The sequence below is a fragment of the Antechinus flavipes genome, chromosome 3, assembly GCF_016432865.1.
Source record: "Antechinus flavipes isolate AdamAnt ecotype Samford, QLD, Australia chromosome 3, AdamAnt_v2, whole genome shotgun sequence".
NCBI classification, from domain to species: domain Eukaryota; kingdom Metazoa; phylum Chordata; class Mammalia; order Dasyuromorphia; family Dasyuridae; genus Antechinus; species Antechinus flavipes.
Window position 1 is genome coordinate 456,601,999 of NC_067400.1, and position 14,646 is coordinate 456,616,644.

A 14,646-nucleotide genomic window follows, 5' to 3' on the forward strand; every position below is an offset into this window, starting at 1 on the left:
TTCTTGGTGCGACTTCTCAAGTTAATAAGAAGAAACTCAGTCATCTATTAAGTCACATGAAAAATTGGTCTAAATCATTATGGATTAGAGAAATGAAAATTAAAACAACTTTGAAATATCACTTCACACCTCTCAGATTAGTTAAAATGACAGGAAGAGATAATGATAAATGATGGAATGTGAGAAAATGTGTAATAAATGCTTCTTGATAAATTGATAAATAAAAAAGATGAAAACATTTACTATTTTGGTCTTGTTCCTTTATTTCCTTTTTCCCAATTTACTCTCTTGCCCAGTGCCTAAAGTATGCATTCACCTTTATCCCACATTTATCCAGTCCACAGCTCAATGGCAGCACTAACTCATTTTTCTACAGTACATTATAGCTTTCCAAGCCCTCTCCTTGTAACACAAAGTAAATTTTGCAAGTATTAATATTCCTCTTTTACAAATAAGGAAATGGAGGCACAGAGGAGGTGGATGACTTGCCCAAGGTCACAGAAAAGAGAATTTGAGCTCTGATCCTAATCAGTTTCTGATCCAGGAAGAAATGTTGAAAGACAGTGATGTGAAACTGAATTCTTATGACAGCAACTGCAATTATTCTCTGCCCCTCTGAAAACAGCCTTAATGCTAAAACAAAGAACTTTACCTTCTAATATATACAATTCAGTGAATCAAGGATAATCTCTAAATATATAATAATTAATGCAACTATTTCATGTATCAGCCACATATTCACTCAACTTCAATTCACAATTCTGAATTTTATGAAATATATATTTATGATATATATAATATGAATGTTCCTTTTTAAAATGGTCATGCATCTTTCTAAAGATAACATACCTGTTAAAAAAGAAGGTTTGAAATAAAATAGTGCCACATATCCTATCCAATCAACAAATTCAACTCATATCATAAAGTTTACATTTTATTTTCACCAATAATTATGAGCTACAGCAAATTGCATGCAGTTTGCTTAATTTGCAACTGGAATCAAGAGGCCTAACTGAAAAATTTTAAAACAGTGCAATAAATGTAGTTTAATATGTAATTTCCATATAGGCTTGGTAAATAAAGATTCAAGGTCATTTCATTCAACAAATATTTACTCAGCACCTATTTCCAATGCATTCTATTGATTAGTACAACAGATGTAAAGAGGATGAGTATATATGACCTTAATGTTAAGGTCAGATATCTAGAGATGTACAATTTGATGTGTAGAAGTCTACAATTTGGCAGTGACTCAGCAATGAAAAGCTCCACAATCAAGAGCTAAAAAGACTGGAGTAAATCATAACACTAATACATATTACTTATATGATTTGGGGCAAGTAACTTAATCTGGAATTCAGTTTAGTAACCTACAAAATGAAGCAGCTAGGAAAGTAGCTGGAGTCCCTATTAAAGGCTAAATCTTTCAGCTTTTGACTACTAATACTGGATAAGCAAAATTCCAATCTCATTATAGAAGCCTCTAAATAAGCTGGAAATTTTGGAAATTCAAAGGAATCCCTGATTAGACAAGCTGATATCAAAGGACTTCCCCTTACTAGTTCTTCTCCATGATAAATAATTTCTAAAAACATCTTATTCTTTGAGGTTCCTAGAGACTAGGAATTACCTGAACCACAATTTAAAATGAGCAATTAAATGTTTAGATTAAACTTTATGATCTTCCAAAGATAGCCTGAGATGCCACCATCTCAGACAATTTCACATCAAACTAAAATAAAAATTACAGCAAATGAAAACAAATATCTACCAAAAAGTCAGGCCTTCCCAATAAGATTATTATTCAATATGATACTAGAAATGCTAGCTTTAGCAACAAGAGAAAAAAATAAACTGAAGAAATTAGAATAGGCAATGAGGACACAAAATTATCACCCTTTGTAAATAATGTGATGGTATACATAGAGAATCAAATTAAAAACTACTTGAAATAATTAACAGTTTTAGCAAAGTTGCAGGAGATAAATTAAACGCGCACAAATCATCAGCATTTCTACATCTTACCAACAAAGGCCAGCAGAAAGGAATAGAATGAAAAATTCCATTTACAATAACTATATAAACAATATAAAATATTTGGGAGCTTTCCTTTCAAGATAAATCCAGGAACTACATAAACACAATTGCAAAATAATTTTGGCACAAATAAAGTCTGATCTAAATAACTGAAAAATATCAATTGCTTAAGGAAAGGCCAAGGTAATATAATAAAAAGGCCAGTTCTACCTAAATTAATTTGCTTATTCAGTGCCATACCAAACAAAAAATGATTTTACAGAGCAATAAAAAATAATAGCAAAATTCATCTGAAAGAACAAAAGGTCATGAATATCAAGGGAAAATGCAAAGGAAGGTGGCAGATCTAATCTATAATTAATATATCTATATCTAATCTAACCAGATCTAATATTATATTGTAAAAATGGCAATCATCAAAACTATTTGCCACTGGTTAAGGAACAAAGTGGTAGGTCAGTGGAACAAGTCAGAAACAAGGCAAGACTGTGTAATAAACCCAAAGACTTCTTTGACAAAAACTAATGGGAAAACTGGAAATTAAGATGGCAGAAACAAAGCAGGCATAGATCTCATATCCTATATCAAGACAAGTTTGAAATGGGTACCATTTATGATAACATAAGCAAATTAGGAGAGCAAGGAATAGTCTACTTGTCAGATTAATAGAAAAGGAAATAATTTATGATCAAATAGTAGAGAACACTATAAAATGTAAAATAGATCATTTTGATTAAATTAATTAAATTAAAATTTGCACTAAAAAGACAATGTCATCAATTGTCTTTTTTTCCAAAAAGCTAGGAAACAATTTTTATAGTCAGTGTTTCTGATAGAGGCTTCATTTCTAACCTATATAGAGAACTGAGTCATATTTATAAGAAAACAAGTTATCCCCCAATTTATAAATGATGAAAAGATATGAACAAGACAGTTTTCAGAAGAAGAAATTAAAGCTATCCATAGTCACATAAAAAATGCTCTAAATCACCATTGATTAGAAAAATGCAAATTAAAACAATTTTTGTGATATTACTTCATACCTCTCAGAGTGGCTAAGATGACAGAAAAGGAAAATAATAAATGTTGGAGGAGATGTGGGAAAACTGGAAAATTAATACATAATTGGTGGAATTGTAAATGGACCCAACCATGCAGGAGAGCAATTTGGAACTATCCCTAAAGGTCTACAAAACTATAAAGGGCTATAGTATACCCTTTGATCCAGCAATACCACTAGGTCTGTATCTCAAAAGACATCACAAAAAAAGGAAAAAGGATACACATGTACAAAAATATTTATAGCAACTCTCTTTGTGGAGGCAAAGAATTGGAAACTGAGGGGATGTCCATCAATTGGGGAATGGCTGAACAAATTATGATACATGAATGTAGTGAAACACTATTGCTCCATAAAAAACAATGTACAGTTAAATCACAGCTGATTAGAGAAATACAAATTAAGACAACTCTGAGGTACCACTTTACTTCTCAGATTGCCCAAGATGACAGGAAAAATAATAATGCATTTTGGAGGGATGTAGGAAATTCGGGAAAACTAATGCATTGTTGGTGGAGCTGTAAAATGATCTAACCATTCTGGAGAGCAATTTGGAATTATGCCCAAAAGCCTATCAAACTTGCATACTCTGATCCAGCAATGTCTCTACTGGATCTGCATCCCAAAAAGATCATAAAAGAGTAAAAAGGCACTACAAACACGCAAAAAATGTTTGTAGCAGCCATTTTTGTAGTGTCAAGAAACTGGAAATTGAGTGGATGTCATCAGGTGGAGAAAGGCCAAATAAATTATGGTATATGGTATATGAATGTAATAGAATATTATTGTTTCATAAGAAATAATGAGTAGGCTAATTTCAGAAAAATCTGGAAAGAACTGCTTTCCAGTTCTTTCTGCTGCTAATGAAATAACTGCTGCTAATAAAATAAACAGAACCAAGAAAATATTGTACATAATAACAAGATGTAATAAGAAAATACATCTTTGTATGTTTGGAAAAATAAACTACTACTAGGAAGAAAAAAAAATAGAAATGTTGAACAGGCAGATTTCAGAAAAATCTGGAAATATTTATATGAACTAATGCTGAGTAAAGGAAGTAGAACGAGAAGAACATTGTATATGGTAACAACACTGTGCAAGGATCACTTATGCATCGACGTCATTCTTCTCAACAACACAATGATCTAAGACAATTCCAAAAAACTCAAGATGGAAAATCCTGTCCACATCCAGAGAAAGTACTATGGAGTCTGAATGCAGAAAGAAACATAACTATTTTCACTTCCTGTTGCTTTTTTCTTTCTTGCAGTTTTTCCCTTTTGTTCCGATTTTTCTTTCACAATGTAGAAATTATTATTATGATTATACATATAAACAAAGAAAAAAATTCTCCTGGAACATACCCAACAACAAGTCAGCATTTTCCCCCTAAGAGGGAGTTCTCTTAGTGATTTATAATTGATGCTCCTTCTGGGTTAAAACAATGAAGAAATCACAATACTAGACCTCGTGCAATATCAAGTAGTATCTCTGATGCAATCTTCAAGTTCAAATATTCTCTAGATTCTGAAAATCCCTTTCCACTTAAAAAAAATCCACAACAATATGAATCCTAAGAATGATACTATGGCCATCTAAATTTAAATGCAAAACTATAAGTAAGACTGCAAGAAAACATAGGAGTCAACAATGAGTTCTCTAACCAAAAGATACAAAGAAAGGAAAAAATAAAGTTACTTGGTTCAAATATTGATACAATTGCTAAAACAGTTCTTTGTCAGTTATAACATGCTATTTCATAAAAATCTCTTTTAAACATGCCTAATAATTATAGACTTGATAAAAACAAGAAAAAGGTAAATTATCCATTTTAACTAGGTTTAAAAAATTAAAGTTAATGCATATATGCACTAATATATGTTAGTGCACCAAAGAATCTTAGAGAAATATTAACATTTACTACTATCTGGTTTTTACCAAACATTTAAAACTAGAACAGGAGTTCTTTAAAAACTATAACTATTATAATAATGTAAAAATCATTCATCTTTGGTGATACAAACAGGTTCTAAACCCCACAGCACAGCTTAAGAACAATTAAGAATAACCTAGGAATTCAATGCAAAATGTCTAAGAGACTTGTCAAAGAATGCAAAATGATGGACATACTGAAATGTCCAATGATAGTCAATTTAACATAAACCTATCAGCTCACATTATGTACACATCATAAAAGTCACATGGACCTGTAAAAGTTCTGATAACCATAGCCCACTAAAAAACAATATACTCTAAGCAACTCAACAAGCATTTATTATGTGCCAAGCATTGTGCTAAGTGCTGGGGACACAGAGAAGGGAAAAATATCATTCCTCCTTTCAAATCCATGGCAGATTTAAGGTACATATAGTTCACACTCCATGTGCAACTCTGCTTGGTCTTAACTCCACCAAAACAAGATGTCCCTTCTAAGATAAGCCGATTACTTGAAATCTTTCATCATGCTGTTAAGTTAACTGAACTTTAACTGAACACCTTCCCAACTCTCTTAGCCTCCTCTCCCCTCTGATCAGAGGGCTGGAAAGTAGAACACTAACTTCCTCCCAAAGCTTTTCTTTAAAAAGGGCTAATTCTAGATTTTGCAGCTCACTCTCCACTTTCTATTTTATAGCTCTGCTTGGTCTGAATTCCAAAGAACAATATGGCCCCAGCCAAGGCTCCTTCAAGCTTCCTTTCATATACTGGCTTCCCTGATTAGATTTCAAGTCCCTTGATGTAAGAACGGTTCTTTTTCTAATTGTTATCCCCAACATTTAGCTCAATGCCTGGTACATGGGAGACATTTAAGAAATGTTTATTGAGTTAAATATAGAGTAGAAAGAAGATGCTCGAGAGGGCATCAACTGGAGAGAATCAAGCAAGGTCTTCTAGAATAAGTATGATTCAAATTAAATCTTGAAAGAGGGTAACTAAGAGGGATTAGGAGACAACATAGGAATAGGCTTAGGGGTCAGGGAACCAGAGCTACTATAAAATAAGAAAGTAAAGTTCAAAGAACTACATAGGAAGACTAGTGTTACAGAAATGTGTAAAGGAGAAGACTTAAAAAGTAGGAAGGAACTAGACTATAAGAAGCTTTAAATGAAAAGCAGTTTATATTACTCCTGGAAGAGAAAAGACAAAAGGGAAAGGGGTAGAAAATAAGCATTTATTGAGCATTTGCTATATGCCAGGCACTTGTGATTAAGTATTTTAAAATATTACATTATTTAATCATCACAACAACTTTACAGCTGAGGAACCTGAGGCTGACTTGCCCAGGATTACATAGCTAATGTCTGAGACTGAATTTTAAGTCAGGTCTTCCTGACTCTAGACCCAGTGCACTGTGCACTTTAGTGCCATCTAGCTGCCTCTTCCTAGAGAAATGCTCAAATCTATACAATAGAAAAATCCCTTAGGTTGAAAAATCAGAAACAAGAAAACAAAATAATAATGTGGAAATGGAAAACATAAATTACCTATGAAAAAACTCCTTATTTGAGTAAAAGTTGCTGGGAAACTAGAAAGCATTCTGGGAGGAACTAGTTTAGACTAATACCTTATGCCACATAATACATTCTAAATGAAACATAACCTAAATATTAAAGATGTGATTTAAAAAAAAAAAGGAGAAAAGTAGATCATATACTTCTCATAGATATGATAAAAGATACTTTTTAAAAAGCAAAAGATACAATTGATAAGTGAAAAATATATATATATACCTTTATACACACACACACACACACACACACACACACACACACACACACACTCTCAGCAAATTATTTATTAGGAACACTTTTTGTTACAGCAAATTAGAAACAAAGTAGATGCTCATCAATTTAGAATGACTAAAGAAATTGCAGTACATGAATGTAATGAAATCTGTAAGAAATGATGCTTGTGATGAATATAGTTGATGAAAAAAATCTACATGAATTGATACATAGGGAAGTAGTTGGAACCAAGAAAATAACATATACAATATATAAAAAAGAATAATTACATACAAAAAAAGGAAATGTAACAAAATTATAAATATGAAGAATGACTAGGGATGAATAACCATATACAAAAACCAAAAAATAAACAAAAGCCCAAAAAGTTATCAAATTGTGCATACCCTTTGATCCAGCAGTGTTTCTATTGGGCTTATATGCCAAAGAAATATTAAAGAAGGGAAAGGGACCTGTATGTGCCAAAATGTTTGTAGTGGCTAGAAACTGGAAAATGAATGGATGCCCATCAATTGGAGAATGGCTGGGTAAATTGTGGTATATGAATGTTATGGAATATTATTGTTCTGTAAGAAATGACCAACAGGATGAATACAGAGAGGACTGGCGAGACTTACATGAACTGATGCTAAGTGAAATGAGCAGAACCAGGAGATCATTATACACTTCGACAACGATATTGTAGGACATATTTTGATGGAAGTGGATTTCTTTGACAAAGAGACCTAACTGAGTTTCAATTGGTAAATGACGGACAGAAGCAGCTACACCCAAAGAAAGAACACTGGGAAATGAATGTGAACTATCTGCATTTTTATTTTTCTTCCCGGGTTATTTATACCTTCTGAATCCAATTCTCCCTATGCAACAAGAGAACTGTTCGGTTCTGCAAACATATATTGTATCTAGGATATACTGCAACATATCCAACATATATAGGACTGCTTGCCATCTAGGGGAGGGGGTGGAGGGAGGGAGGGGAAAAATCGGAACAGAAACGAGTGCAAGGGATAATGTTGTAAAAAAAATTACCCTGGCATGGATTCTGTCAATATAAAGTAATTATTAAATAAAAAATTTAAAAAAAAATCAAAAATGATTTGAAAACCTCTTTATGAAGGTCCACTATATATGGCATATGTTTTTAGACTTTCTCAAAGAATTGTGCTGATTTTTCCCTCTTTTTTTTTCTTTTCTGTCTTTAAAAAATACTATCTCTGATTTGAGATGGGTGTCTGGTAACAATAAGGGAAATAACTATGAAGATGTAAAAAACAGGAGATCTTGATAAAGATTTACTAAAAGAAATTTTTTTAAAATACATTTTAGAAAGGAAAATTCTTTTGGCAGCTAAGTAGAGAATTAGTTAAAATAGAAAAGTGACTTGAGGAAGGGAAACTAGATAGAAGGTTATCAGAATAATTTAGAGGAAAAGTGATGAATGTCTAAATTAGAGTAGTGGTTGTATGAACAGAAAGAGGATAACATATACAAGAGATGTAGGAATGACAAGATTTGGTAATAAAATGTATATGTGAGGATGAATGAGATTAAGCAGTTGAATTGAGATTGGGCAGATGGTAGTGCCCTCAATAGCAAGAGAGAAATTGGAAAGAAGGGAGGATTTGGGAGAAAAGATAACATTTCTCTTGTGGATATGCTGAATTTTGAGATGGGTTTATAGAATCTTCAATTCAAAAGTCTGTTGGTAACAAGGGATTGAAACTCAGGAGAAGTATTGTATACATAGAACTGGAAATCATCTGAAAAGAGATAATAACTGAGTCAAGAGAAGCTAATGAGATCCCTAAGTATAGAGGAAGAAGAGGACCCTGGTCAGAGACAACAAGTTGATAGGCTGAAAAATCAGCAAAGGAGACAAAGAAGGAACAGTTCAATAGGAAAATTAGAAGGGGACAGTGTCATAAACACCTAGTGAGAAAAATGTCTAGAAAGAGTCTGAGAATGAAAAAATGTGGCAATCAAGAACTTATTGGTAGTTTTGGAAAATTTCAAATTGAATGAAAGGAGTTTTTGAAGTGTGAGGGCAAAGAAAATGTCAGTGGGGGTACAAACCATATTTTCCAGGGAGTTTGAGAAGGAAAGATGAGAAATAAACTGATAGCTTGGATGAAGTGAGCTTTGTTTTTTTTGTTTTTTTAAGGATGAGAAAGATATGAACATGCTTATCAGGGAAGAAAAAGGCCTTGGTTTTTGTTATTTTTGTGCTGAGTTAAACAGAAGAATTAGTTCATTACAAAGTCTTTAACCAAAACTCATTTGAGAATGTTTAGATAAGTACATTTATCTTTGAGTGAGAAAAATTTCTGCATATGGTCCATTTATATATCATATTCATCTACTTAAGTATAACCAAAAAAGAAAAAATTCTTTAATAATTAGATGAAAACTTTCCAAATATCTACTTCATCTGGTTATGGCATATAAAATGTGAAGCTTATGAAATTTAAACATAATTTAAGTGAATCTTTATTTACTGAGATAGACACACACACACACACACACACACATCCTAGAATTAGCCTAAGAGAGAAAATTAAAATTTAATTCGTGAATTTTAAAATCATTCTTCCCTGTTGTGGCACATTAGCTTTTTGTACTATGAGACAGGTATGAAAAATCAAGTTACTTTCAAAACTAAAACCTAAATGAAAATATTATGTAGAACTAAAACCTCACATTTGCCAACATGAAGAATAATAGCATAAGAAGGTTTTATATATAATTTCCAGTAAATATGACACAGTAGCATAATTCTGTCCTGGATATCTGTTGTACTGCCATTTTAATTGATCATTTTAAAGTAGAAAGTTATCATTAGAAGAATTCTCACAGTTCTCTATATTTAGGAAAAATCAAGACAAATAAGCAAATTTATTATTCTCAATTCAGAAATTTACAAACAATTAAAGGTAGTGGAATACCAAAACCAATATGAAAAAAGAAATTTTAGTTTTAATCTGTTCTCTTTAACATCTCCTTTCAGCAACAGAACCACCAAAAGTCAATTTGGGAAAAACAACAAGAAGGAAAAGCAGACATCTAGCTCATCTACTAAACAGATAGCTATTTGATGATGACAATGATGACAATAATAATGACAGAAAAAGATTTCTAAAGCAGTTTTGTTTACAAAGTGTTTTACATGTTATTTCATTAGATTTTCACAACTCCAAGAGGCAAATATTAGTATTACCCCACTTTATAAATGAAGAAATTGAGCCAAAGGTTAAATGACTTTCTCAAGGTCCAATACTAAGCTTCCAAGGCAAGATTTGAACTCAAATTTTCCTAACTCAAAATTCAGTGCTCTAATTACTGTGTTACCTTACTAACAACAATTGAGGTAAGTACTGGGATTTTCCATTCTACCACACAACCCATTCACATGACATGAACAAGATCTTCCAGACTTTATTTTCATTATTAAAAAACAAAAAGTTTTGCCTCTCTTTAGCAACCCACATTTTAAACAAAATAAAAACTTGTTTTTTAAGGTTAATTGGAGCATTAACACATACCAAATACATGCATGTGAAGAGAGATACACACATGTATTCATGCCACACACGCATACACACACAAACAAGGGACAACTGCTGACTAACAAATAAAAGCCAACTAATGAAACTGAGAGAAGTATCCTGATCTTGTTTTCAAATTCAAATGGGTTGGGGCTAGTGATTCATAAAAGATTAAATCCAAAGAACAACAATCATTTGAACAGGAGACATTTCTGTAAATCTCAATGAAAGTTAATTAATATTAGAAATAGATTCAGCTTAATTAAAAATCTAAGCGGCAGATAGGAAAAAACCACTAATCAATGAAATGAAGTTCTTCAGGATAAGGAAATTTGGAATCCTTCACAAATGAATTGTTTTGACCTTTTAGATAAGTTATTAAACTTTTCTGTAACTATTGAAATATCTCTAGCTAAAACAGGGACAATTTTCACATTACCTGGAAGCAAAGGAATGAAAAATAGCAAGAATTTATATTAAGTACTTCAGGGCTTAAACCATGGTGAGCAACTATTGTCTCCCACAAAATTTTTATTACTACCATTGTCAGAGAGAGTAGTAGGATAGATGAACAAATGATATGCCTAATTATAACTAATTCTTTAGGTTCTCATAGGAAAGGAGCTATAAAGAATAAAATAGTATATTACACATAAGATTCAGATATCTTTAATTCAATAGTTCACAAAAATAAATTTAAATAGAAGTCCTTTTTAATTTTGAGTTCAACTTTTTAATTTTAAGAAGTGTATACATATAATAATTTAATTTATATCAATTATCTCTCCTGAACACATTGAAAAACAAAGGAAATTCTGTAAGAAATATTTTTGTTGCCAATCAAATTTGACAGACATTCGAAAAAATCCCAATATCTTTCAAATACTTATTTGAATGTTCACTTCCTATTTTATTGTCTTTTAATGAAACATGACTAAAATTTAATCTAGTACATAAGTCAAATTTCACAATGTTGATAGAATAAGAATTTCCTTATTTCCTGTGTTCTGGACAATGTTCTATAAAGCTAGCTGCTAGAAAGTTATTAATGTTGAAGAGAACAAAATTATCTACTACTAAATATAGTAGAAATCTTTTAAAATATTGATGTTCAGGATAAAAGTAATATCCACTATCTTATTATTATCTTATAATTAATTTTGGGTGTGTGTAGAACATATTTTGGGGAAGATTAATTAATAGCTTATTTGTATCCATGAATAATAAACTTCCAATTTATCTAGAATGATAAAAGAAAAAGGGTATTCCTTCTTCTTTTTTTTTGGCAAGGCAATTGGAGCTAAGTGACTTGCCCAGGATCACATAGTTAGTAAATGTTAAGTGTCTGCAACCAGATTTGCATTCAGATTCCCCTGACTCCAGGTTCTTGTTAGAATACAAAGCCTGGTTCTACCACTTAGCTGCCCCCTAGTTCTTAATAATTAAATATTTTTGGTTAACTTCTTTAGAACACTAAAGACAAATGACTGAGTTTCAAAGACAAAGAATATAATAAAATGTGTGAACTTAACTGCCCATTCAGAAATATCTGGATACTTTCAGAGCTTAATGCATTAAAATCTACAGCTATAAAAATCAATACTCATTATATAAATTTTATACACACATACACCCACACACACACACTTATATATAGATGACAAAGAAAATGGATATAATCTATAATGACCTTAACATATATCCCTGAGTTTTTTTTCTGGAAAAAGTCCCTGCTATTATTTTATGTATTTGTAATTTTTTTTCTTATAGGACAATGTGCTGCCTACCATCCACTATACACCCCCAACACACATACCACCCACTCCCGACTCACCCATTCAATTTTTTTTAACTCTTTGCTCAAATTCTAGACAAATAAGTATTATAATGATTTTTTAAAATAGGGCTTAGCTGACTATATATAGGCTATAATTTCCTGTCAGGTTATGCATATTAGTAATAATGCAGTCCCAGATATTTTGAAATAAAATCCAATAGAAAAAAGAGGGGATAAAGTAAAAAGGGAGTAAAAACTAGATAAACTACCAAAAAAAAAAAAAATCAGCTAATTGTTGCATGGACCACTTAACTTACTTTCTTGGTGAATTATCTGGTCCAAATAATCTCCCCAAAATTAAACAACAAAAAACTTTTAAAGTAAAAGCAGCCATGATATCAACTTTCAAAAAGTGTCTAGTAAAAATTACTTTTACCTGTAGATTGTTTTCTGTGACTCTGTTCCACCAAACCATATTGATGGGTACTCCTGATTTACACCTGTCAGCCAGGCAGCCAATAGGATTCTTTGCTTTTCGTGCTTTTGATCCCACAGGAACTAGCCTCTCCTCCAGCATCCCCAGTCGGTACTTCCTTGGCTATGAAAAAGAAGGAAAGAAACCAGGCCACTCCTAACATCCCTCAGACTTATCTAAACTAACTAACAGAAGGAAGATATCTGGGGATTGGTGAAAAAGAAAATAATGTGAAAGTTCCTGACAGAGTTATCTCCCCATTCCTTATTATAACATCACTCCATCAACCCATCAGGCAGGTTTTGGATAACATTACTTACAAAAGCAGCAGTCATATTTTAAAACAAAATCTTCTAATGTAAAAGTATGGAGTATGGGAACTGATTCTATTTCTATGCTAAAAGTTTTAAAGTCAGTTTCAAAGTATATGCTTCACAAAGGTTTCTCCACTGGCACTTACCTATTCTCACTGTATTATGAAGAAAAGGCTCCAATGAAAGAAATTGTAAAATTATCCAAACTATACCTTCCCCCTCCCTTACCCTCAACCCCCACCTAAAAGCCCAAATAACTTCAATTAATTCATATTAGATTAAAAAGTATGCTACCTAATTAATGGAAACTGAGTTCTAAGAAAAAGTAAAGTCAAATAAAATTTAAATTCTACAACTAGTCCAGTTATCTTTTTTAAATCTGTTCACATTAGACTTCAAACAGAAGCTTTATTTAAAGGGAAGAGAGTCAAAGAAATAAAATGAACATAAAAACTACCATCAAAGTTTCAAAATCTGAAGAAACTAGTTATTTTAAAATATTTACCTAAAAAGTAAAGCCTAAGGAAGAATTTTTCAAAGAAATCAAACAAAACAAAATTTTAGGGAATCTAAAGGAAATAGTCTAAAACCCAGGTTATTGATCTTATATTTTCAATCCATTCAACAAGACTCTACTATGTCCCAAAAACAACTGTGTACTAGGCAAATAAATACAAAATAATGAAGAATGGACTCAAGCATTTTGGAGGGGATGTGTGTGTAGAGGGGTTTGGACTGGAGTCTGGCAAGATGTCATTTAGGACATGACCTTAAAGGTTTGAAGAAAAACTGGGGATTGTAAGAGATGAAGGTGAGGAAGAAATGCATTCCAAGTATAGGAGAAAGCCTATACAAAAAGGCACTGAGAAAGAAAATGGAATGCCATGTTAGAGTAACAGGTCAGTCTGACTGGACCAAAGTATGTGAAGAGGAACCATGTATAATAAGATATAAAAGGCTTTAAATGTCAAAACAGAGGATTCTGTATTTGATCCTATAGACAACTAAAACCAGGCTATTCAATCTTTATTTAAAAAAAAAAAAAGTCAACCTAAATTGCTAATTATCACAAACATTAAGAAACAGTCATAATAGAAATGGTAGTGTTTTTACTTCTATAACTTTAACCTTTATTACCAACACATTTTCAAAGTTTATTTTTCATCTCAAGAAAAGTCTTAAGAAGTCTATAGATTTCTCAAAAAACAATTCAAAGCTACTCAAAAAAATTCCCATTATTCCTAAAATTCTTTTGTTTCAAAAAACTACAAAGAGAATTTCCTCCTATCAGAGCAGAGGGATATCTGAAACACTCTTTTATTCCAAAATAAGTTTCTACACACTCACCAGTGCTGGTATCAAAGTAAAGTGAAACCAATTAACAAGCTATTATTAAGCACCTAATATACCCTAAGCACTCATCCTTCTCGACCTATCTGTACTACCTGGCAATAGTGACCACATTCTCAGCCTAGATAATCTCTCCCTCTGGTTTTTTATGATACTGTTTACTCTTGTTTCTCTTCCTACAAATCAATCCTTTGTGGGATCTCATTCACAGAAAAAGCATATATTAAGTACTTATTATGTGCCAGGAAGTGTGATTATGTGATTATGCCTCAAGAGTCTGTCATAAACTCTTTTCTGTCTAATTTCTCACTTGGTCATTCAGATGATTCCCAGGTGTGTCAC

The 14,646-nt window shown here is 32.0% G+C and overlaps 1 protein-coding gene across 3 annotated transcripts in view; it reads right to left on the reverse strand.

Annotated features, from left to right (window-relative positions):
* The window catches only part of PAN3 (poly(A) specific ribonuclease subunit PAN3), a 130,300-nt gene that overhangs the window by 79,440 nt on the left and 36,214 nt on the right, over positions 1-14,646 (reverse strand). Inside the window, exon 5 of one of the 3 annotated variants that reach the window (XM_051986528.1) lies at positions 12,602-12,763. The exons of the other annotated variants lie outside the window; for them this stretch is intronic. Coding sequence (XP_051842488.1) covers positions 12,602-12,763 — 162 coding nt within the window. The remainder of the gene's footprint in view (positions 1-12,601; positions 12,764-14,646) is intronic. 3 annotated transcript variants of the gene reach the window in all.